Below are 23,558 nucleotides of genomic sequence, written 5' to 3' on the forward strand. Positions count from 1 at the left end.
AAATAAGAATAACAAATCTGATATGATAATCTTTAGACGCAGCAGGACGTAGTCCTTGGTGCAAGCCAGAGCAATGCCGGATAACATCGCTAGTAATAAATATTTGGTCAGTGTGCACTAGAGCAGTGATGTTCCACAGAAGAATTTTGGTGGCCCACAGCGTGTTTTCTTTATCAAAAAAAAAAATTTTTATATTTAATTTAAAACATTTTAAGTCCAATAAAATGTATTTTTAAATCGTACAACTTTCTTGAAACAATCTTTTTTGTAAAATTTAAAAACTAATTTGGTTACAATTAATAAATAAACGAATTTGTAAAATCTATTTTTCAGTAATTTAATGAAGTGGTCCACAGAACATTCCCCTAGGATTTGTGGTCCAAGGAATAAAAATGGTTGAATGTCACTGCGCTAGGGTACTGACTAAAGACTTAACATTTAAAAAGTTGATTTCAAGGTGTATTCGGCTCTGTTTTGAATGACAAGTAGTTTTGATGATATTAAGATCTTTATTATCAAATGTATTCCCTATTGTTCTCACTGGTGGCCATGTATGGTTTTGCCGTGCAAATTTCCATATTTTTTGTTGCACCAAAAAATTGATCACTTAAAAAAAAAAGCCCAAAAATCTCAGAGTATTTTGGTGTTGTAAATTGAATAATTTTTAAAGTTAGATTTTGATTAATAGTTAGTAAATAGTTTATTTAGCGCTCCTTCAGAATAGCAACAAAAATCGAAATCCATAAAATTGAGTTTCTATTAACAACCAATGTCATGTCACAGTTACTAACATAACATATAATTTCATGCTCTATTGATCGCCATCATTTTTAGGAAAATGGGTGCTTTTATATTATACAAACGGAAAAATATTAAATTTCAAGTAAAACAAATAGTACCTACATAATTGTCATGTCACAAATAGTAACATATCCAAAAATTACAGAAAACGATAAAGTAGAAAAATATTTATTGATAAAAAACTGTTTTCAATAAAGTTTGTATAGGGAATAAACTTTGTCCAACATTTTGAATTACGTTCATCACGTGACGTTAGTAACAGAATTTAATTATCTCCCCTGTCAACTTGTCTTTTTTAGTAAGCGTAATATAGTCATTTTGCTTCCTTGCACAAATTTCTTTTTTCATTATTATTTTCTACCTTATTTTTCACAATTTTTGGATATGTTACTATTTGAGACCTGACTTAGGTACCATTTGTTTCACTTGAAATTCAATATTTTTTTCGTTTGTATAATATAGAAGCACCGGGAAATGTAACAAGATAAACTACAGTTACCTCCCCTGGTTATTGCAATTTATTATCAAAAACTATTTTCATTAATAATTAAGTTTCTACTTTACCATTTTTCGTAATTTTTAGATATTTTACTAATTTCGACATGACATTTAAGAAGATACCATTGATTTAAATTGAAATTTAATATTTTGATTTTCAATTTTTATTCTTATTCTGAAGAAGCACTGTTTATTAATATGTACGTGTTGATATAAAATTAACAAAAATCTTAGATATCATTGAAGCCCTTCATCCTATGCTTTTCCTTTCATCGTTGAAAAAATAGATTACATGTAAACAACCTGAAAAAGCTTGTTGAGAAAAATAAATAAATAAAAAATTAAAAAAAAAAAAAAAAAAAATTCAGAGTGGGGAATCAGTTTTGTTCATAAATTTAATAACATGAAATGATCATCTACTTCTGGACCAATAGGATTTTTAAGCACATGTAACCATTTTTCTTTGGCCATTTTCTTTAATCAGTTTGGTGGGGTGACTAATCTTCTTTTTTTATGATGAAAACTACATTCAAACTTGTTATAATTAAATAATTACGTGGATTTTAGGTGTTTTTGTACAGATCCATATTTTTTTTTTTTTACTCATGTTCACCTTTAACAAGGCATATCACCACTTGGACATAATAGGCTACTATTTGGGGCCGGCCCAGGAAAGATTAAGATGATGTTGGTTTATGTTACATTTAAACTTCTGCATATCAGTACAGTCAGAGAAGCAGGTAGCAGGAAGGGAATTCTAAAGTCTAGTTGTGTCGAGGGAAGAAACTATTAGAATAGAAAGTTTTCTGGCATTTAGGGACCTAAACAGTGAAGGGGTAAGATTTTGTTGCTAAGTAGGTTTGTCAGGGATATGTATGTCGAGGAGGTGCAAGTGTAACTAGTTCATCGGAGCACATTCTGTTAAAATATTTGTAAAACAGGCACAGAGATGCAACATTGTGGCGATGGGACAGGGGTTGGAGCTTAGTTGACAAAGTGGGACCTATTAAATTGAAAATTGTTTTTTGGGCCCTATCCAAGAGGAATAAATGCCTCCAATCTCCAACAGCGAACACTCCACCAAAATTGCTACTTACTCAGATCCATATCGTGCGTTACTCCATTTGCCTCCCCCCCCTTTTTTGTTTTGACCTTTACGAACCTTGTCTTTTTATTTCCTTATTTTTTTCCGTAAGATCAATCCTGGACCAATGCATGGTAATATTTATCTAATTTAAAAAGAAAAAAGCATTTTGTAAAAAAATGCTATTTATCAGAGAGGAGTTGGTGATCGTTAATGACTACTGGTCTGGAAGCGGGTGATCGTTTTATGTTAAATTTCTATACAAAACTGATCCCTCACTGTAAATTCTAAAAGACTTTTGTTGATTTTGCTATCATATTTTAAAGCTATATACATGTAATTGCCAATAAAAAGTAAAATTTCCTTTGGAGGAAGGGAGTAGTGTTAAGCAAATTTTACAAAAGTTTTAACGGACCGATTAAAAAAGAAAAGCTGTTCTGTGTCTTTTATTATCGAGCTGTTATTTTTAAATAGGATTTTAAGATTTAAATTAAATCATTACATTATTGTTTAACCATTAAATTCTTAATTGAACCAAATTGTTATGAATCTTAATCTCTATATATAAAGCAGTAGATGTGTGTGTCTGTAAATATTGAATCAAACTCTTAAAGTACGGGTCATCCACGAGTAAATGATGCGTACAATAATCTGTCGGCAAATTGAAATGCAGAATGTTCAACTTGCCGACATATTTCTGTTACTTTGCACATACACAAATTCATTCATAGTTTGAAATGGTCTAATTTTAAATCTATTTGCTGATAACTCAAACAATAGGGAATATGGCTGGAGTGCTAAACGTTTGGGTTTCAATTCTAGCTGATGGCATCCATGTTATTTTTTTTTTTTTAACTTTTGAAATCAGTGCTATATATATATATATATATATATATATACTAGTGGGGGTACCCGGTGTTGCTTGGGTGTTTGGAAGTGTGTGTGTGTAAGATGGGGGGTAAAATAAAAAATAAGTAATAACCCTGTTTAAATATTAAAAAAAAAAAAAAAATGATGTTAAACTTTTTAAAAAACTCGGGGAAAACCAAAACAAAAGAAAAACAACGAACAAACGTAAAACTTCTTTAAAAAAGAAATCGGAAAAACAAAAATAAGGAGAGAAAATGATAAACGTGTTCGGAAAAACAAAAAAACTCAGCGAAAAACAAAAAAAAAAAATGGCATAAATAACCCTTCGAATCAGTTAAGTCCATGGTGCGTTTCACCCAGTAGAAAGCATAGAACGAAAAGGAACGTTAAAATTCCATTCCAGTTTTTTTAAGTAACTACGAAGTAAAGAAAACCTAAACCTGTGTTACTTTGTAACTGTTCATTGTGAACAATCCCGGAAATGGTGTAAGTGGTGGCGGGGAAAGCAGGAATTTATTAGAGAGAAAAGATTTTACTACTTCCGTTGATTTTAACCGATTGTGGCATTGAACTCTCAACAGAAAAAATATAAGAATCTACGATTATTGAGGAAGTGGAGAGGTAATATGCCTATAACACACCTCAGATATTGTGCTGCAATTTGTGCATATTACATTTGCATTAAATGTCTTGATTTTAATCCTATTAAGGTCAAAATCATAGGGGAAAAATGAGTTCATTTTATATATATATAGGGAAGGGAGATATATATATATATATATATATATATATATATATATATATATATATATATAAAATAAAAATTACAATTAAATTTACAAAAATGATCCAAGATGGTAAAATTAAAGTATATTATAAATATTAAAGAATTAATATTTATAAAAGCTTTTAGCTTGATAAAACCAAATAGGAAATAGAGCTTATAATATGAGCAAACAGTTAATAAAATATGTTAAAAAACACTTTGAAATGAGTTAAAAACATATTTAATCTGAAAAGGAAACACTAGATAAATGGATAGTCCTTAATCCACGGAGTTTTGAAGAAATACTTTCCTTCTCATCAGAGGGTAGGAATTAGCAAAATGCGGGATCGGATTTTGCATGCAGGAGTATTTGATGAAACAACAACTAAGTCAAAGATCTTACTTGAAAACAAAAAAAGTGAAGCAGAGGGAATATATATATATATATATATATATATATATATATATATAAGCTGAATGTGTGTGTGTGTGTGTCTGGTCACAAATAGGCTCCTATATGTTTGATTATTTTAAAAAACTGATTACATATAATGATAGAAGATGTATCGAGACACAAGAATGGGTATGTTTGATCTGGCAGAACGGTGGTTCATTAAAATTGTCGGGTCTGCATTCGCGCCTGATCCACAAAGTATGGAAATAAAAAATTAAAAAAAAACGTTTACAAGTGTTTTTGATATAGATGTATATACGAATACTTTGATAAGTATGTTTTAACTTAAATAGGGATGGTATAATAAAATTGTGGGGTCTGCGTTCGCGCCTGGCCTCCAAAGAATGAAAATAGGCACAAACTTTAATAAAGACTTTTTATATCTATCTGCGTAAGTATACTTTGATAATTATGTTTCAGGTTGAAGAAATATGGTATATTAAACTTATGGAGTGTTCGTTCGCGCTTGACCTCCATAGAATGGAAATATGTCACAAAGTTTAACAAGGTTTTTTAATATAGATCCACGGAATATTGTGATAAGTGTTTCAGTGTGAACAGGTATGGTATAATAAATTATGGGGTTTATCTATTTTATTTTTGCTTTCATCGTATTTTGCTTTGGTTTTGATACCCGCAAATTCGAAGCTATCTCTTTACAATCTTTCGTTTTCATAACCTATCATACTTTCATAAATCAGAGTCCATTTTCTGTAGGCTGTTTTTGAACCCAGTCAACGATAGGTACTTTTGCTAGTATATATATATATATATATATATATATATATATATATAATATTCATGAGAGAATTGGCGCTGTAATACTAAATATGAAATTTGTATGAATTAAAATATACTTAAGCATATTTTATGATGGTGCAAGGCTGCCCCCCCCCCACACACACACTAGTTTATAATAATTGTTTTGGTGCTTATCCAGTTTTATCCTAATATTAAAAATTATAATTGCATGAAACCATTTATCATGTTTGTCTCTAAGTTTGAAAAAAAAGGGTGTACATCAAAATTTATGCAAATTCATCCAGTATTTTTGTTTTTATAAAATGAAATCAAATGTGAGATTGGTAAACGATTTTAGCTAGTATAAAAATGACTGTGTTGAATCATGTCCTGTTGCTGTTGACCTTAATATAAGCAGAAAATGGCAGACGAAACATTTAGACATTAAAATGTGCCTTTTCTTATTTAAAAAAAATGCTTGATGAATTTGTAATTTTTGGTCTACTGCCCCTTTTAATCCTAACATGTAAATACATAACATTTTTGTACCATTTCATAATATTGAGGTAAAAATGGATGAGCGACATTTTCGTTACGGTAATCATTTGATATCTAATATTCGAATGTAAAGGGTTGATTTGCTGTTAAAAACCAAATGTAATCAAACATTCATTGACTTAGCCAAACTCTTTTTGAATTAGTACAGTACATACATGTGCAGTACTTGTGGGGGTTAGGGTTGGTTGAAGGGTTGAGAAAATTTTGCATGTCTCTTTCATCCTTTGAAACTGAAGTGTTAAACTTAAATAAATTTCCCTTAATATAACTAAAAAAAAAAATAGTGTACCAACTCGACGTTGCCAGGGAGAATATTTTACTTTTGCTTTTTTTGTTTTGTTTTGTTTTTGTTATTTCATTTTATTTTATTTTTGTTGTTTTTGTTTTATTTTGGTATTTTTTTATTATTTTTTTTTTTGTTAATTTTGTTTTGTTTTATTTTTAACTATGCTGTTTGTTCTTGTTTTTTGCTTTCTTTTTTTAACCAAACTATTTTTAATACCACATTCCCCATAAAAAATGAGATTGTGCTTTTTTAGGCGATTACATGTATAAATTTAATTTAAAATGATCACCTGAGTTTCTAACCGGATAGCGTTTTAAGGGCATATAACAAAGGGGTGTGCACACTGAAATGAAAAGTCTCTAACATAAGTGCATGACAAATATCAAAGGTCAACACTTTCTAAAAAAAATATGGCCGATAAACTTGGTGTTAAAAGAAAGTATTACATGCCCTCCTTAAATGCTTTAAGCTTAAATTTGCAATAAAAATCTCCAAATATAAATCAGATTTAGTATCATAATGAATGTTTTAATAAATACCTATACATATAAGAGAAATCTTCTCTGGTTGTAAATTAGAGCCTGTGTTAATATACAGTGTAATCCGGATATAAATTTAACCCTGATATAAGAGAGCTGTGGGAACCTGGCAAAGAAGTCTCTTATACCCGGGTTACACTGTATCAATATTTGATAAAATATGAATATCAGATTTAACTTGAAAAGTTTGTGAAAATCTTTTGCAACTGTCAAATTTCAAAAGCCTACGATTCAGAACATTAGGAAGTTTCGTCAGATGACATCTAGCTTGGCAGGCCGAGACCAGAATCGGGGTGTTTCCTTGACTAGTGGCTGTGGAGAGGCACTTGTCAAGCCAAGTCAATTCATGATGGTTCTCGGTGTGGCAAGGCATTTGAGAAAGTTCCATATGATGGTGTCCATCACATTGGTTGGAATACAGATCTGTCAAAGATCAGCATATTTAGATCACTTGCGGTCTTGTGCTGATGTTGTTGAACATTATTCATTCGTTTTGAATGAATAAGATGATTATTGTTGATATTCGTTTTCGCAATATTTTTCTAGTTCGAATGTTTTCTAGAAAGACATCAGGTAGTTACAGAAAAGACTACATGAACATTGCCAACATCGCTAAATGAAAGTGTTTCTGTGGAACCAACTGGGTTCGAACTTGGAACGCTCAGGTTGTCAGTTTGTGTTGTTAACAACTTAGCGACCATCACATCCCTGCTAACACTGCTACACGTTGAGGGTTTGTCGCATATCCTGTTAATGACGAGAGTGTAAATAAATAGATTCCATGTCGTTCAAACGCTATTTGGTCAGGAAGTGGGTGATCATTTTATGTTAATTTATATGCTGAATTGATCTTCCACTGTAAAGTCTAAAAACACATTTTTATTTTCGCAAAGTTTGTTTACACACATTCCCTCTCCTCCCCAAATAGAACCTCATTTTTCTTTCATAGATAAACTAGCATTTGGGCCTAATGTACGATAATAAAAGTTAATTATTCCAGTAGCATTTGGTTATTAATTTGTTATTTGGAATTTTCCAGCTTTAAAATGGTTGTCATTGAAACAAAATTATCTTAACCAAATTAGTACTAGTTATGATAACAATTTGATTCAACTAATAATTAAATATATTGTTATTTAAGTTATTGTGCTATTGTTTTTTGTCATCAGACTAATTAAACCGAAAGAACTAATTTGGTTAAGATAATGTTGTTTAAATGGCAACCATCATAAAGCTGAAAAGTTCAAGATAACCGGTTATTAATCCAACCGAATTGTTCTAAAACTAACTCTTATTAAGATGTTTTAATCCCTATAGAATTGCCATAAAAATCTTCCAAAACTTTCAACTTTTTAATTACAATGTGCCTTCAATAAGTTTCCAGACTTTTTTCGTATGGGCACTGTTATTGATAGTACACACATGAAACTCTAGTCCCCTTTCGAAGTAATCTCCTCTGGCTGCAATGCACTTGTTGTACCATTCCAACAAGTTCTGGAAGGCCCCATGGAAATCCTCTTGTGTGAGCGTGTCGATAACCTTCGTCACAGCCTCTTTCATCTCCCCAATTGTCTCATAACGGCAGCCTCCAAGGTTTTCCTTAAACTAAGGGAATGACCAAAAGTCAGAGGGAGCAAGGTCTGGATGGGATGAGGAAGTGTCTTGATGCCCATTTTGGTCAAATAGTCTGTGACAAGGATGGAGTTTTGGACAGCACCCTTGGAACAAACGTTGCACAAATCTTCTGCATATTCAGTTCCTTGTGTGTACAGTTCCCACACTGACATCAAACCATGCACTTATGTTCTCTATAGACACACGACGGTCCTTATCCATAAAATTCTTTATTTGACCAATCAACTCTGGTGTTCTGACTTCCTTACTCCTCCCACAAATCATCATCTCTCACAGACTCCCTGCCTTCCTTGAATCTCTTATGCTACTCAAAAATTGATGCGTGATTCATGCAAGATGGTCCAAAAACAGTTTGAAGCATTCCATATATTTCTGTGGCATTTTTTCCAAGTTGAAAAATAATTTTATTGCATATCTTTTTTCTAAAGTGTCCTCGTGTCCAGATTGCATTTTTCGAAATTCACCAGCTGTGACAATCAGGCTTTAGTAAAGTGTATTCCAATTCCTGCTGTAGCTGTTTATTTGAACCTGAAATCGGTCATCTCATAAGATGTAAAGCAATAACATACTGAATTTTCAAGAGTCTATGACAATTTTAAATGCCTGTACAAAAAAGTCTGGAAACTTATTTGAGGAACCTCCTAAATGAAGAATTTGCTAAGAATTTTAAAGTCAGTTTAAATGACTTTCAAATTATCATTAAATTTTAAATGTTGCAACTATTAACAAAAGATTTAAATGAATGTCTTATTTATGAAAAACTGAAATATATGAGGGTACATATAACTTTGTAATTAAATAAGAAAAAAATAATTTTTAAAAAGTTTGTTTAGTATTTTTAGCTATTGCATTTTTTTAAAAACTTAAATAATCTATTTATAGTAAATAAAAATAGAAAGTTACGTGCAAGCAAAAAGCGCACATAGACATAAGAAATCGTGTAAAAATCTTAATTAATCTTTAATCACAATGAATAAATTCCAAAAAATTTTTCCATTATCATTTTGATATTATACAAGTCTCTGTTAAATAAATAATACGACTTAAGATTTTGAAGTTCTCAACAGTACAGATGAGCGACTCAAAGACATACATTTGAATACCTAATTTGCGTAACATTTTTTTAACAATTCATAATAAATTAATGTTTAGTGTTATTAATTTCTAATTTTATTGTCCTATTTTTCTTATGAATATGGCATAATTTTATCAATTTTAACTGTAATTAAAGTGATTTGATACAAAAGAATAAATTCTAAAACATTTTTCGAAATAGTTTTGATTCAAGGGAGGTAATTTAACTTAATATCGCTAGCTAGAAAGATGGGTTAATGAAATATAAGCAAGAAGAGTTTGAGAAAAGAGAAAAGATAACTGACCGCTTGCTATCTCTCTCTATTTCTCTCTCTCTCTCCCCACTTTACATTTTCTTTTCCGTTGTTTTTAATGATTTTTTTTTATCTCATGGACAAACGTTTCGCATTTTTTAAATATTCCTTTCCGGCCTTTTCTTTAGGGGGACTGACTTGATTTTCAACAAATTGCCATCCGTTTCTAAATTGTAAGTAAAAAAACAAAAGCCCCACCCCAAACACCATCGCTCAGGCGAATTGATTTCTTCTTTCTTTCCATTTCTTTACAATCTAATGTAAAAGATGAATAAATTTGTATCAAAATTACTAAAATCACTTTACATGAATAAATGCGAAAGCTTTTGTCTTGTGTTTTACAAGAAACTTATGAATGTTTCTTATTAAAAATTTTTGTTTCAGGTTTTTAAGTAGTAAACAATCGAAGCCAGCTAGTATGTGTGTGTGTGTGTGTGTGTGTGTGTGTAAAAAGGTGTTGTGAAAAGGATCCAGTAGTTGTTGTGGGAAATCTTAAGTATGAGAGCTCAATGTTGAACAGAACATACACAAAGGTTAAAAGAAAAATACAACATAAACTATATTGTATTTTTTTTTCTTTTAATCCTTGTGTATAATGAAAGTTTTATTCAAATAAACATTTGGCTACACATTAAGATATGTTTCAACTGCAGCTTTAATAAACTACAATTTCTTCAGACTTAAAAATTAGTGTCTTCTCTTATTTTTCATCTTGAGGAAGTTGTAGCTCATCTAAGCTGTGGTTGAAGCATACCTCAATGTGTAACCAAATGTTTGTATGAATAAGACTATTATTATATACTAACGGGGGTGCCTAGCATTGCCCAGATGTTTTTTTTTTGGAGGGGGGGTGTTAGTAGGCAGGCAAGCTCGAACTTGTGACGTGAAGGTGGAAAAGAAGTAAGTGAAAAAAAAGCTGAAATCTTACCGTGACGATAAGACACGAGAGGAAGTGAAAAGCATTCAAATTTATCAGTGTCAATCTAAAAGTTGACTTGAAGGAAATAAGTTAAGAATCATGCAGGTGCAGAAATTAAGGTTGGCTGCAGGCCAGTTTCTGCCTCCCCACGATATTGGGGAAAACCAGCTTCCCCCAAGAACGGGGAGCTCTCCAAATGAATAGCAATTGTTTGATATGAAGGGTTTCCCCAACATTGATGAAGCTAATTGTGTTTCTGGAGGTCCCGGCCAGAAAGTCAGGCGGCCTACTTTACGCCGATTAGTTTCACTTTTATATGAAAAAGACGAGAACAAACGCGCGAAAGGTAGGAATAGAGTGAATTTTATAAAAGTCGATCAAAATAAATGTACAGATGACATCCGTTCACAAATAGTACATATTATAATCAAGGGAGTATATAAAAAGATCTCCAAAATAGTAACCCTCTCGACCCCCCCCCCCAAGCTTCAATTTTGTCCCTTACTTTTCGATGTTCCTATTTTGAAAATAAATAAATAATTGTTATAATTCTTTTTCTATCCTTTGCAAATGATTCAAATTTTAGTATGCTATTATGGATGATAATGATTACCAGTTGTCAAAATTTCAGCTTTTCACAAAGATTAGGTTTTAAAATTTTGTCCCTTGGTTTTGGATGCTACTATATATATATATATATATATATAGGGTGACCCCCCAAAAAAAAGGGTCCCAACTCTAATTAGGCCCCGTTTCTTAGTGTTTTGTCCGAATGAAATGAAACTTTGGTCATAACTAGTTTATTATATTCAAAACATCACATCAAAACACTAGCGTCTTTGGCCATTTTTTCTCCGTTCTACAGCATATGATGGCCTCCATTTAGCTCCGTGCATTTCTTGAGGCGCAATACGAAGTTGTCCATGATGTTCTTACAGACCGAATTGGTAATGGCTCTCATCTCCTCTCTGATGGCTTCCTTGAGTTCCGTGATAGTTCTAAGTCTCCTTGCATAGACTCTGTCCTTAAGATAGCCCCAAAGAAAAAAATCTGGCGGGCTCAGGTCCGGGCTATGGGGTGCCCACTCAAAATTAGTCTTGAGACTGATCACTCGGCCTCCAAAGTTCTCTTTCAGCCAATCTCAGGACAGATTTGAGGTGTGAGAACTTTCTCCGTCCTGCTGGAACCAGAACTTGCTCATGAGCGACGGGTAGATGGTCTGGAGCTCACTCTTAAAGGTTTTGAGGACCTCCACATACTGCTCCTTGGTGTCTGTCACTGCTGCGCCAGATTCTTCGATGGAGATTGGTCCGATGATGCCTCTGGCCAAGATTGCAGCCCACACCGTGCACTTAGGAGAGTACAGTGACTTGGTGGCTACTTCATTGGGTCTGGAGGACCCCCAGAAGACATTTGTCTTGGAGTTCGCCTTCCCATCAAGATGGAAGTGGGCTTCATCTGAGGTCCAAAGGAGATTAAGGAAACTTGGTGTCTCCTCGATCTTCTCGAGCATCTTGACTGCCATAGCCCTCCTCTGCTTCTTGTCTGAGGCTGTAAGGGTCTGCAGCATCTGTATTTTGTATGGGTTAGCCCTGATATCATTCACCAGCACTCTCCTGCAAGTCTCACGGGACATACTGAGGGACTGATTTTGCTTACACACAGAACATTTCGGACTCTGCTGGAGAGACTCTCTCACTCTTTCGACCAGCTGAGCTGTTCGCTTCTTGAGATGTCCCGAGTGGCTTGAACGGTTCTCTCTGGCAGCGTTGAGGTTCTCCACAGTCCCATACTTCTCGAAGTGGCCCACCCAGTTCTGAATTCTGCTTTTGGATGGAGCCTTTTCACATTCAAACTGACGCATGAAACTGTGCTGTGTTTTCTTAAACAAGCCTGTCTTGTAGTAAAATTTAACACAGTGTATTCTTTGTCCCAGCTCCCAGTGGGATCTTGGTGTACTCACGGTCATTGATTCTGCCATGTCCTGTAAAATAAGGGCAATCGGTGAATAAATAATGGAGATATCACATAAAGTGTACACGGGGCCCGTTTTTTGGGGTCACCCTATATATATATATATATATATATTACGGCATAATCATGTGGACACACTGTTCTTGCTATATCATTGAAGTTAAGCTACTATGAGCCTGACCAGTACCATATGGGTGACCATTTGGAATGATATGTGCTGTATGTACTGTGCTGAGACATAGAAATTGCCAGTTTGGTATCTTGAGGCGTGTTTAATTCATTGGGAATTAGGAGAGATGAACCAACAGTATTCATTAAGACATGTATCTAGGAGAAGGGAAACTGTGATGTGAAAACCTGAGGTTTACTGTCTGCTCTGTCTTGTGGCAACCATTGCACCGACTGAAATTAGCAGTTTTATTAAGAACGTGGTTGGTTCTGCATAAAGTCTTCACCGCTATAAACAAATCATCTGTGTAGATTTCCGGACTATTAGTTGTTGTGGCAAACCTGATGTTGAAATCAACAGGAACATCATCATATATAACAGCTAGGTGTTCCAAATGAAGTAAAGTTTACTTTTTTAATTTTATAACTAATTTAAACAGAAAAAAAATAATCAGACTTCGGAGATGTCTAGCAAAATGTTTATCCACCATTTTGGATATTTTAGTCTAACATAACATATTTGACCAGACTTTTTTAGTAAAATTTAAAAAAAAAAAAAATGCTCTTCAAAAACTTTAAAACACACACAAAAAACATAGGCAAGTAGGTAGGAAGGTCACTTTTTATTGCCTTTGGTAACAGTTATTTCTAGAATTTTTCATCTTTTTTTTTTACTATTAACTATATTGCACAGCAGCTGTTTTTTATATATAAATTTATCTAAACATTTTTGTAAAACGTTTTGCTTTCGAAGGTTTTATTTTGTAAACAAACTATTAATTTAAAATTTTAATTGAAATATAAAGAAACGTCATAATTCTAAGTGTATGTGTCCTGCTAAAGTCAGAAACTACACAACACACTTACATCACTGTGACATCCAGAGATCAAATGAGTATGTATGTGGGGAGGGGGGGATTTTACTTCCATTCTTACTTGACATTGTTTCAAAAACAACACTGAAACTAGATCAAACAGTTGCTGATAACTTTTCTATGTTTGCTTTCTTTTCTTTATTATATTGAACTAGGAAAGAGTGAGAAAAATAGAGCTCTCTCTCTCACACACACACACACACACACACACACGCATACATAGTAGCTTTCTTCAGTCTTAACAGATACCCACTGACCCAGTGTAAGGTTGCCTGCACGTGAAATTTTTGTGGCAAGAGTTGCACAATCTCCAACCACATCTCTCCTGAGTCGACATTGTTGAATACCAGTGGCAAGTGGAGGTTCAGGACGACTGGAAACAATGCCGAGATAAGCGGAGTGGGCACATATAGTGCCTAGAATTCCCAAGTAGTCACCCATCTGGTACTAGCCAGGCTCAATGTTGCTTAACTTAGGTGATCTGATGAGAACCGATGTGTCAACGCGATTATCCCGTATATACATACATACACATACATATATCATACACACATACATGCATGCACACATACATCATACACACACCATGGACACATACATACATACATACATACATACATACTATTATACAAACACCGTGACAGCGTTAGGGTTAGGGTTAATTCGCTGTCACGGTGTTTGTATAATATTACCCATGCATACATACATCATGCACACACACACAGCATACATACATCATACACACACATACATACATACATACATCTTATTTTAACTTCTATTTCGTTATATCCATGTACCATGTATATCTCTAAACAACCCCAGAATGTTTGGCTAGTTTACAAATGATTTCATATCTTTGTTATTTTGTTTCTAGATTCGTTGTTGTTTCGTTTATTTGTGTTTTTTTCTTTCTTTTTGTTTGCTTTTAGGGGGGGGGCAGGATTTTTTGTTTGTTTGTTTGTTTGTTAAATTTTGTTTTATTTTTTTGCAGTATAGTTCCTAAAATGATTTTTTGTTTGTTTGTTAAATTTTGTTTTATTATTATTATTTTTTTTTTGCAGTATAGTTCCTAAAATGTTTTTTTTTGTTTAAAAAGGTTGATAAAGCTTTAATCAACATTTTGTAATTCAATATTACAACAACAAAAAATCTCCCCGAAAATTCTTCAATGTTTTCGTAATAAAAATAAAAATAAATCTTTTCTACAAGTTCAACTCGTAAGCTTTTAAGGTGCTTGTGCAGAGAGTGATCCGCGCTATTTTTAAAATCGTATTTCCAAGTTTAATGATATGTTTTTTTTATTCAATTGTAAGGTTGAAGTATAGAATAGGTACAAAACACCCTCCCCTCCCCATGTTAAGAATGTTTTTTTAAATAACGTTATTATTTACGTCTGGATCACTCTCTACACTAGTACCGCTTTTAAAAAATGGGGGGAAAAATGGGTAAAACTATACAAACACCGTGACAGCGAATTAACCCTACCCCTAACCCTAACCCTAACCCTAAACCTAACCCTAAACCCTAACCCTAAACCCTAATCCTAACCCTAACCCTAACGCTGTCACGGTGTTTGTATAATAATACCGAAAAATGAATTTGAATTATTTAGAATATTCGGACTACTATTCTCACATTGATTGTTATAAACGTTTCGACCAATCTCCGACCTTTTTCTAACTTAGCAACTTGGATGAAATTTCGAACTTCGCCCTTGTCCACATGGATGCATGGCTTGCCTAATGTTTTAGTTCAAAATATTCGAGCCGATAAAAACTCCGACCTTCTTCAGGTTCCTCCGGGTTTCATCAGTTCGACATAAAGATTTCCAAGTTCGACTAGAAGGTTCAGTATTCGAAAAGATACATCTGAAGAAGGTCGGTGTTTACGTCGTCCGAAACGTTGTGAAAATAGCAAATATGAAAATAGTAGTCCGAAAAGTACAAATAATCTACATTATTAACGCTCATATAAAAAAAAAATCTGAAATATCTGTACATATTTATTTTTTGAATCTGTAATTCTTGTGTGTGACGAGGAAAAAAAAAAAGTGCGTTCTTCGGAAAACGAATTCCGTTTCAAAAACTTGCACATTTCCCGATAATGCTTTCTTGTTATTTTTTTTTTTATTTTTTATTTCTGTAACTTTAATTTTTGTTTTGTAAAATTGTTAACCAATTAATAATTGGAGTAAACCTTGACGTTATTAAAAGTAAAAAAAAAAATAATAAAGATTACACAATATCGTTGAAAATTGCGTAACGGTTTCTGTTTCTTCTACGGATGACCAAAAGGGTTACGAAAAACAAACTTTCTGAACAGCATACAGTCGAAGCAGTAACCGATAGTTTATAAGCATTTTTAAATAAATAAATATACTTATATATATACGTGTCTATTTTTTTTTTTCTTATTGAGGTAATTTTGATAATTTATATATTAATTTATTTTTATCTGCTATTATTCGAATATTTATTGAAATAAAAATTCAATAATGTAAAATAAACAGTAGACATCTTTTAAAAAGTTAATTTACTTACGAAATGAAATCTACCAGAATGCATTTCGTTTTTTTTTAAATTCTTTTCTTATTAACAAATAAAAGATTTTAATCTTTTCATAATTGAGTAAAAAGAATGTCGTGATACTTCGAAATTTGAAAGGAATTTTGAAGCTTTCAAACTGTCGAACAGAAAGTAATTTTAACTGGCTTTAACTTTCTTTAGGAAATCCTTATTAAATTTAAAAAAAAAAAACATGAAAGTTTATATACACACAGATTAAAACAAGATTTGGTGCGTGTTAGGATAGAGTCGACAGATCAATTTTTTAAATACATGAGTTTTGAGCGAAAACAGTACTTACTTGTGATGTCAAAAATATATGAAAATTTATGGTGTAGAACAACTGCTATTGTCTTTTTAGTAAAAAAAAAAAAAAGTTTATCGCTATCACCCAAAACAAAACGTCGCCATTACAGTAGCGAAAAGGGAGTTAAATATGTCCCGTGTATTTTCAATCTTCAAGGTGTTCACATCGAGGGAAAATGCCATTTCTTCCAGTTTTCTGTAAAAATTACTTTTAACTATAAATAATTTTCTACTCTATGAATTTTCGTATTTTTAAAAAATATATTAGTATTTTCGACATGACGAGTAAGAACAGTTGTTTTTGCTTAAAACATCATATTTTACAAATTCGATCTATCGACTCTATCTTAACACGCACCTGAACATTTCGTTTTAAAAGAATGTGGTTCTAGTAATAATTAAATAATCAAATAATATCGTCATAATTAAATGCACAGTAAAAAATTTTATTTACAATAAAAAAATATTTCCTTTCTTATTTATTTTTTTAATCATATTCATCCCCTTGACGTCACTTAGATGTAAGGTGCTACTATTTAGGACTATGCCTAAGAAAGATTAACAAGATGCTTGTTTGCATTACATTTAAACTTTTGCCTATCAGTACAGTCAGGGAAGCAGGTAGCAGGAAGGGAATTCCAAAGTCTAGCTGTTCGAGGGAAGACGCTATTCGAGTAGAAAACTTTCTTGGGACCTCAGCAGTGAAGGGGTGAGATTTTGTTGCTAAGCGGATTTGTTCGAAATATGTATGTCGAGGGGGCACAATTGCAATGAGTTCATCAGAGCACATTCCATTAAGATATTTGTAAAAATGGCACAGAGATGCAACATTGCAGCGATGGGACAGGGGTTGGAGCTTAGTTGACAAAGTGGGACCTATTAGATTGGAAACCCTTTCTTGGATCCTATCCAAGAGGGATAGGCTAGTGGCGGATGCACCAGCCCAGATGTGGCAACATGCATGGGCAAATGGTGGCCATGTAATAATTTTTTTTTTCTAAAGGGGTCGACACTTATCAAAGCCTTGAAGCCATTTGAAGATAAAAGTTACTGAGTGTAAGGTGGTCACTGAGACAACAGCTTAGTGATTATTGGTGATGCAAGTTGAGTAGAATGTGATTATTTAAGGTCGTGAGACATCAGAAACTTGTTTACATTGGACGACCATGTTGTAGTCAGTTAGCAAGCATTCTAGGGGAACCTAGTTCCACAGGCGGGCAATTCTAGAAAAAAAGCTTTGCTCATGAAATCTTTGTTCAGATAGAGAAAAGGGGCGATTTTTGGTAGTGATTATAGCTAGAGTGTTTTTTGTGAAAGTTTGGCATTGGGGGAACCATAGATTGAAGCTCAGGCGAACTCTTGCTATTATCTATCTATATATCTATAAGAGTGAACATGTCTGTGTATCTGTCTGTCTGTGTGTCTACATTTCCCTACGCAATAACTCTGTCAATTTTAAGTCTACAGACTCGAAATTTGATATACAGGGTACTGAGATTTGGGAAAATCAATGTGATCGGTTTTCGGACAGAAATTTGGCAATTAAGGGGTCAAAGTTCAACGATTTGACCTTTGAGAACTCTACCAAACCCCTCTGACAATTTTGGGTCTAAACACTTGAAATATTAGATATAGGTTCCTTGGCCATGGATCTAACTTAATAACTTGATTTGAGCCCAAAACAATAAATTTTAAGGGGTTATAATAGGGGTCAAAGTTAAATAAATTGACCGTTTTTTTTTTTTTTTCTTTTTTTTTTTTTTTTGCTCAACATACACCTCCAAACACCCTGGCAACACCGGTCACCTATGCTAGTATTTATATATATATATATTGTTTTAACAAAATCAAGACATTAAAGAATGGATTGATTGTACCTATTTACAATACCTCCCCACGGGACAGGGTTAGACACCAGGGTCGTTTTTTAACGTGGAGAAAAGGTACAAAAATAAACATTGTCTCAGTCGTGAAGGATTTCTCCTCCACTGAAAGAGAACGAGAAATGGAAGTGCCTCATCTGAAGAACAGATACTACACTTTGATCTTTATATATAATTTATTTTGTGAAAATGAAAATTACAATCAAAATAATTCAATGTAAAATTAAAATAAATTGAAAGCAAAATTCAAATTTACAAAACAAATTTAGGCACAAGGCCCTTTAAGATCTGGGTGGGGGAGTGTTGCAGGATCTTTGTTACTAAAGTGAAAATGGAGTCTTTGGCGACTTTACTCTTGACTGGCAACATTTACCACAATACCTCATTCACTCTGTGGACTCTAAACTATCTAATGAAAACCCCAGCGTTTTTGCAAAAAAGAATATATTTACAATTATTTTGTGTGTGTGTGTGTGTGTGTGTGTGTGTGTGTGTGTGTGTGTGTGTGTGTGTGTGTGTGTGTGTGTAAAAAATTTTTTTTTTTTTTTTTTTTTTTAAATTAAAATGTGTGTGTGTGTGTGTGAAAAAAGTTAAATTCATTGGAAAATAAAAAGTTCTTGAATTTTGGAAGAAAAACAGTTCGTGTTGGGAAGTGGGGAATCTAGAAAAATATGCAAAAAATAAAATTGCCTAGTGCATTGTTAGTAAGGTCCCTCCCTAGCTAATCTAGAAAGTTAGATCACCTACTGTTTTCCGGGGCACCGAACACAAGCGGGAAGATCCCTAGTGGGGATTGGGAAGGATTCTTATGGGGTGTAGGGAGGAAAAATAAATAATTGTCAAAAACAAAAAAGGGGAAGATGGCAGTGACCTTCGAGTAGAGGTTGACCAGGGGGTGATAAAACAGTGGTAGTGGTAGGGTAGCCTCGGAGGGTTCTCTAGTGCCAAAAAACAAAAATTGGGGGGCAGGATCTCATTTGTACCACCGTGTGGTAACACGAATTCAAATTTGGCGCCTCGTCGGATGCACAAGCTAGCGTCATGCACCCACCTCTTGTCAAAGGCCACTCGAGGCAACCTCTTTCAATCGCATCTGATCTTTACTGTAAGTAGATGTGTAAAGTAGGCGATCAGATCCCGATCCGGAACAGATATCCCTTCGCGGACTCGCTTGAGGCGTGTGATCCATATGACCATCCTCGCTACTGCTAGTATCGCTAGAAAAACCATTCTTTTCTCCCTAGGCAGCGGCGGATGGCCAAAAGGATTGATAGTAACAAATAGTGTATTTCATCGTTCGTTACAATTGTTTCAAGTCAAACCCTATATCCTTTGACAATTTTCACAAGAACACCCTCTCATTAGACGTTGTGAGCAAAAAACACTTACAATGAACAATATGGAATCCATTTTCCTTTTAAGGAAAACTATGAGAAAAAATTTTACCTACATGTCTTCAAAGATTTTTTGTTTTCTGTTTGTTAAAGATTTTTTATATTTTATATAATATATATATATATATATATATGACAAAACTCTATATTCAAAATTTCATGATGTTGACCATCTTACAATTTATTCCTTTAATTCAGTCGACATTTATAATTCTTGACAAAATCAATCACTTAACTATAATATCAAGCAATGAATCTATTTTGCCCTTAATTCATCAGATGAAATAGCAACTATCAATCCACCAAAAGGAAATAAAGTGCATTTTGGCATGATTAAATAACCCGAAAATTCTGCCTTACCTTATTGTTTGCTTATATATATATATATATAAATATATAGTCTTTGAAGTTTTTAACGTTTAAAACTATACAAAAAAATATTTTTTATCATTCGTTAGAAAACCATCCAGTCAGTAAGTCATTTAATCACCTGCAATCGCTGCATCAACTCACTAAACTCAATACTTTTTTTTATTTTGTTCTATCTGGAGATGGGCCATCAAACCAGATGCCAGACATTCACTTGCTATCTCATACATCCCAACCAACAGATCCTTTTAAGATTCTAACCGCCTCTTTAAGTGCAATTGTTTGTATATCTATTGCACTTGGTTCACCAGGTATATTTGTCAGATAGTTTTTGAAATTCTTTTTAGTAGTCCGATTGCTGTTATAATTACTGGAATGATGTCTTTGTGTACATTTGTGTGTGCTTTGAAGAAAGAAAAAGAATCTAACAGGAAATTTAAAAGTGTATTCTCGCGTAAAATTGTATTCTTGTGTGAAATTAACTGAAATAATGAAAGTGTTCCTGACTCTCTATGTGCATCTCTAAGCGGTTATGTAACAGATTTCGTCAGTGGATAGTGGTGGTGATGGGGGGGGATTTTTTTCAGCTATAATTTGGAAAGAAAGCACTATTATTTAAATATATTCTTTCTAGAAATGACTCAGCATTTTCTTTAATTAAATGAAATTATTTAACGCTTTTAAGCTTCTCTTCTGACTAGGAAGTGTGGGGAGATCAGGAAAGGAAGGATAGATTTTAGTAGTGCTCTGTAGGCATCCTTAATTTTATTTGAGTCGTTTCAATAGCACTTTAAATGGGAGCAATAAATGTAATATGACAGTATTACATTTAGTAAGTGGTATATAGCAATCCAAAAGTGCTCAACATCCTAGATAGTGCAGGTGTGTTTAAACGCAGTATTGCTCGGGAGTCATAATAGTAATAATGCATATTTGATAAGTGGTATAAGTTAATCTAAAGTGCTCAATATCCTAGTTAGAGCAGGTGTGCTTACTTGGCATTGCTTAGGAGTCGTCACTATCCTAGATAGAGCAATCTTACACAGAGCAGATGTTTTTAAATGCTGTGTTGCCAAGAGAAAGATCTTTCACAGCATTTTGTTATAGTATTTATTACCAGAAAGGATACTCTTGTTTTGCCCAGGAATCAGTGCTCAGTATCCTAGATCGAGCAGTTGTGTGCATTTTCAATGTGGTATATGCTTTATAGAGAAAGAGAAGACAAGAAATGCAGTATTGTCCGACAATATGCTAAAATAAATATAGGTTTCATTATATTATTGAAGGTGACAAAAAGATAAACTCAGCGTTTTCCAGGAATAGATTAAAACAAATATAGATTCCATTATATTTTTGAGGAAGTGGTTGGAGAAGAAACTAAGCATTTCCCTGGGAGTATAACATTAAAACTGAAAGCTCAGGTGAATGACTTACATTATTATTACTTTTAATACATTAAAACAAGAGAGAGGAATGGGTTGGACGATGGTGGAAGTGGGATAGGGGAGAGAGATGTGGGAAAACAGGGAAAGATAGAGAAACGGATTGAGAGAAGTAGAAAGATATGAGTTTTAATATAAACATGTTGAACACACTTTTTAAACTCCTAATTAATTTTTTTATTTTATGGCCCTATGCAACTCAAGATAGCCATGCTAATCTATCTATCTATCTATCTATCTATCTACCATATAAAAAAAAAAACCTTAGTGTGCATATGATCGTTTTCTATGAACTCCAAAATGGTTGGGCTGATTTTTATGAAATTTCACACAAATTTACTTATGTATCTGGCAGTGTTCTTAGATAAGTTTTTTTTTTTATTATAATGTCTTTGATAAGTATCAATAATCAAAAATAACCCAATGAAAGAAGGAACTGTTGATTTTGACCAAAGTTTACACCTTACACAGCCTAATATCAGCAGTGCATTTGAGAAGTTTTATTGCCACACAAGCAGAAAGGCTCAACATATAAACAGTAGGTTCTTAGATATGACAGGGGCGTGTTCAGAATGATTGTCTCTTTTAGAGCACAATTGAAGGAAGATACTTGACTTTTACATCTTAAACTTTAATTCAAGCCATAATATTAATAATTTTATAAAATCAATGGAAGGTTCTCTACAGTGCAATGTAGAATACAATGTATTGTGGACTAAGTCACTGCAGGGAGGCATGTGAAGCTCCCCCCCCCTCCAGTGAACAGCGATGGGTCCCCAACTAGAGCAAGCAATCAATCGATTTGATTGAAAAATGGGCGATTTCACTAATTTCAATCGTTAATCATCATTCGATCTCAGGCAACGTCAGGTTTCCCTGCTAGTATAATATATATATATATATATATATATATATATATATATATATATATATATTCAATTTATTTATGATTCCTAATTTTTGCTTTATTTCATTTTTTTGCTTGTTTTGTCTGTATCACTTAAACTTCATTATTAGTAGATAAATAGTTGTAGCATCCAGGCATTGTATTTTTTTCTTTTTCTCCTTTTGGTTATACTGTTATTTTACCCAATTATTTTTTATTTAAATAGAATTTGGAAAGTTAAATTTAATTATTACGCTATCGTTTATAAAGATGGTGTTTAATTATTACGGTATCGTTTATAAAGATAGTATATCACTGAAGGTGTTTTTGATATTGCTTAGGTTTTTGAAGCATTTCTCACGCAGAAAGTTGTCGAGATGCTTGAAAAAGTGGTGGTCATTAGGTGAGAGATCTGGAGAGTATGGCGGATGAGGCAGAGTTTTGTAGCCCAATTTGTTCAACTTTTGCAGGGCTGGTTTAGCAATGTGTAGTTGGGCTGTCGTGGAGGAAAATTGGACCTTTTCTGTTGACTAATGCTGGGTGTTGTTGTCGAAGTTTTTGATGCCTTTCATATATTTGTTGACAGTGCTTCTCCACCGTAATAGTTTTGCTTGCATTCAAAAAACTAATGAATGAGACTGATCACAGACCATTAAACAGTCAGCAAGACCTTCTTTTGGTGCAACTCTGGCTTCCAGAAGTGTTGGGGAGCTTCGTTGGCATCTAAATACTGAGCTGAGCATTGCCGATTGTCGTAAAGAACTCAGTTTTCATCGCAAGTCATAACCCAGTCGAGAAATTGGTTGTTCTTGTTGCATAAAGAAGGGAAGATGAGACATCATAACGGCGTTTCTTTTGGTTGTCGTTCAATTTGCGAGGCACCCATGTATCAAGATTGTTTTGTCTTTCCAATCTTTCTCTAGTGGATGAAAATCGTTGTATACATTACATTTAATTCAGAAGCAAGTTCTCAAACAATTGTGCATAGATTGACTTCCACTAAGGTTCTCAACATCTGAACATCTGATGGCTGACCACTACGCATCATCTTCAAGACTCATCACTACCACCACAGAATTTCTTAAACCACCATTTTGCTGTTTGTTCAGTAATGGTTCCTGTGCCAAACGCTTCATTGATATTGTGAGTTGTTTC

At 33.5% G+C, this 23,558-nt stretch overlaps 1 protein-coding gene across 4 annotated transcripts in view; it reads left to right on the plus strand.

Annotated features, from left to right (window-relative positions):
• LOC145296879 (macoilin-like) overlaps positions 1 to 23,558 on the plus strand; it is a 128,527-nt gene that overhangs the window by 8,943 nt on the left and 96,026 nt on the right. For 2 of the 4 annotated variants that reach the window (XM_080143017.1, XM_080143019.1), the window contains exon 2: positions 9,749 to 9,793. The exons of the other annotated variants lie outside the window; for them this stretch is intronic. In XM_080143017.1, the coding sequence (XP_079999143.1) occupies positions 9,749 to 9,793 (45 nt within the window). The remainder of the gene's footprint in view (positions 1 to 9,748; positions 9,794 to 23,558) is intronic. 4 annotated transcript variants of the gene reach the window in all.

Source organism: Euprymna scolopes, chromosome 17 (genome assembly GCF_053919585.1).
Source record: "Euprymna scolopes isolate OS-2025 chromosome 17, ASM5391958v1, whole genome shotgun sequence".
In the NCBI taxonomy this organism is placed as follows: domain Eukaryota; kingdom Metazoa; phylum Mollusca; class Cephalopoda; order Sepiida; family Sepiolidae; genus Euprymna; species Euprymna scolopes.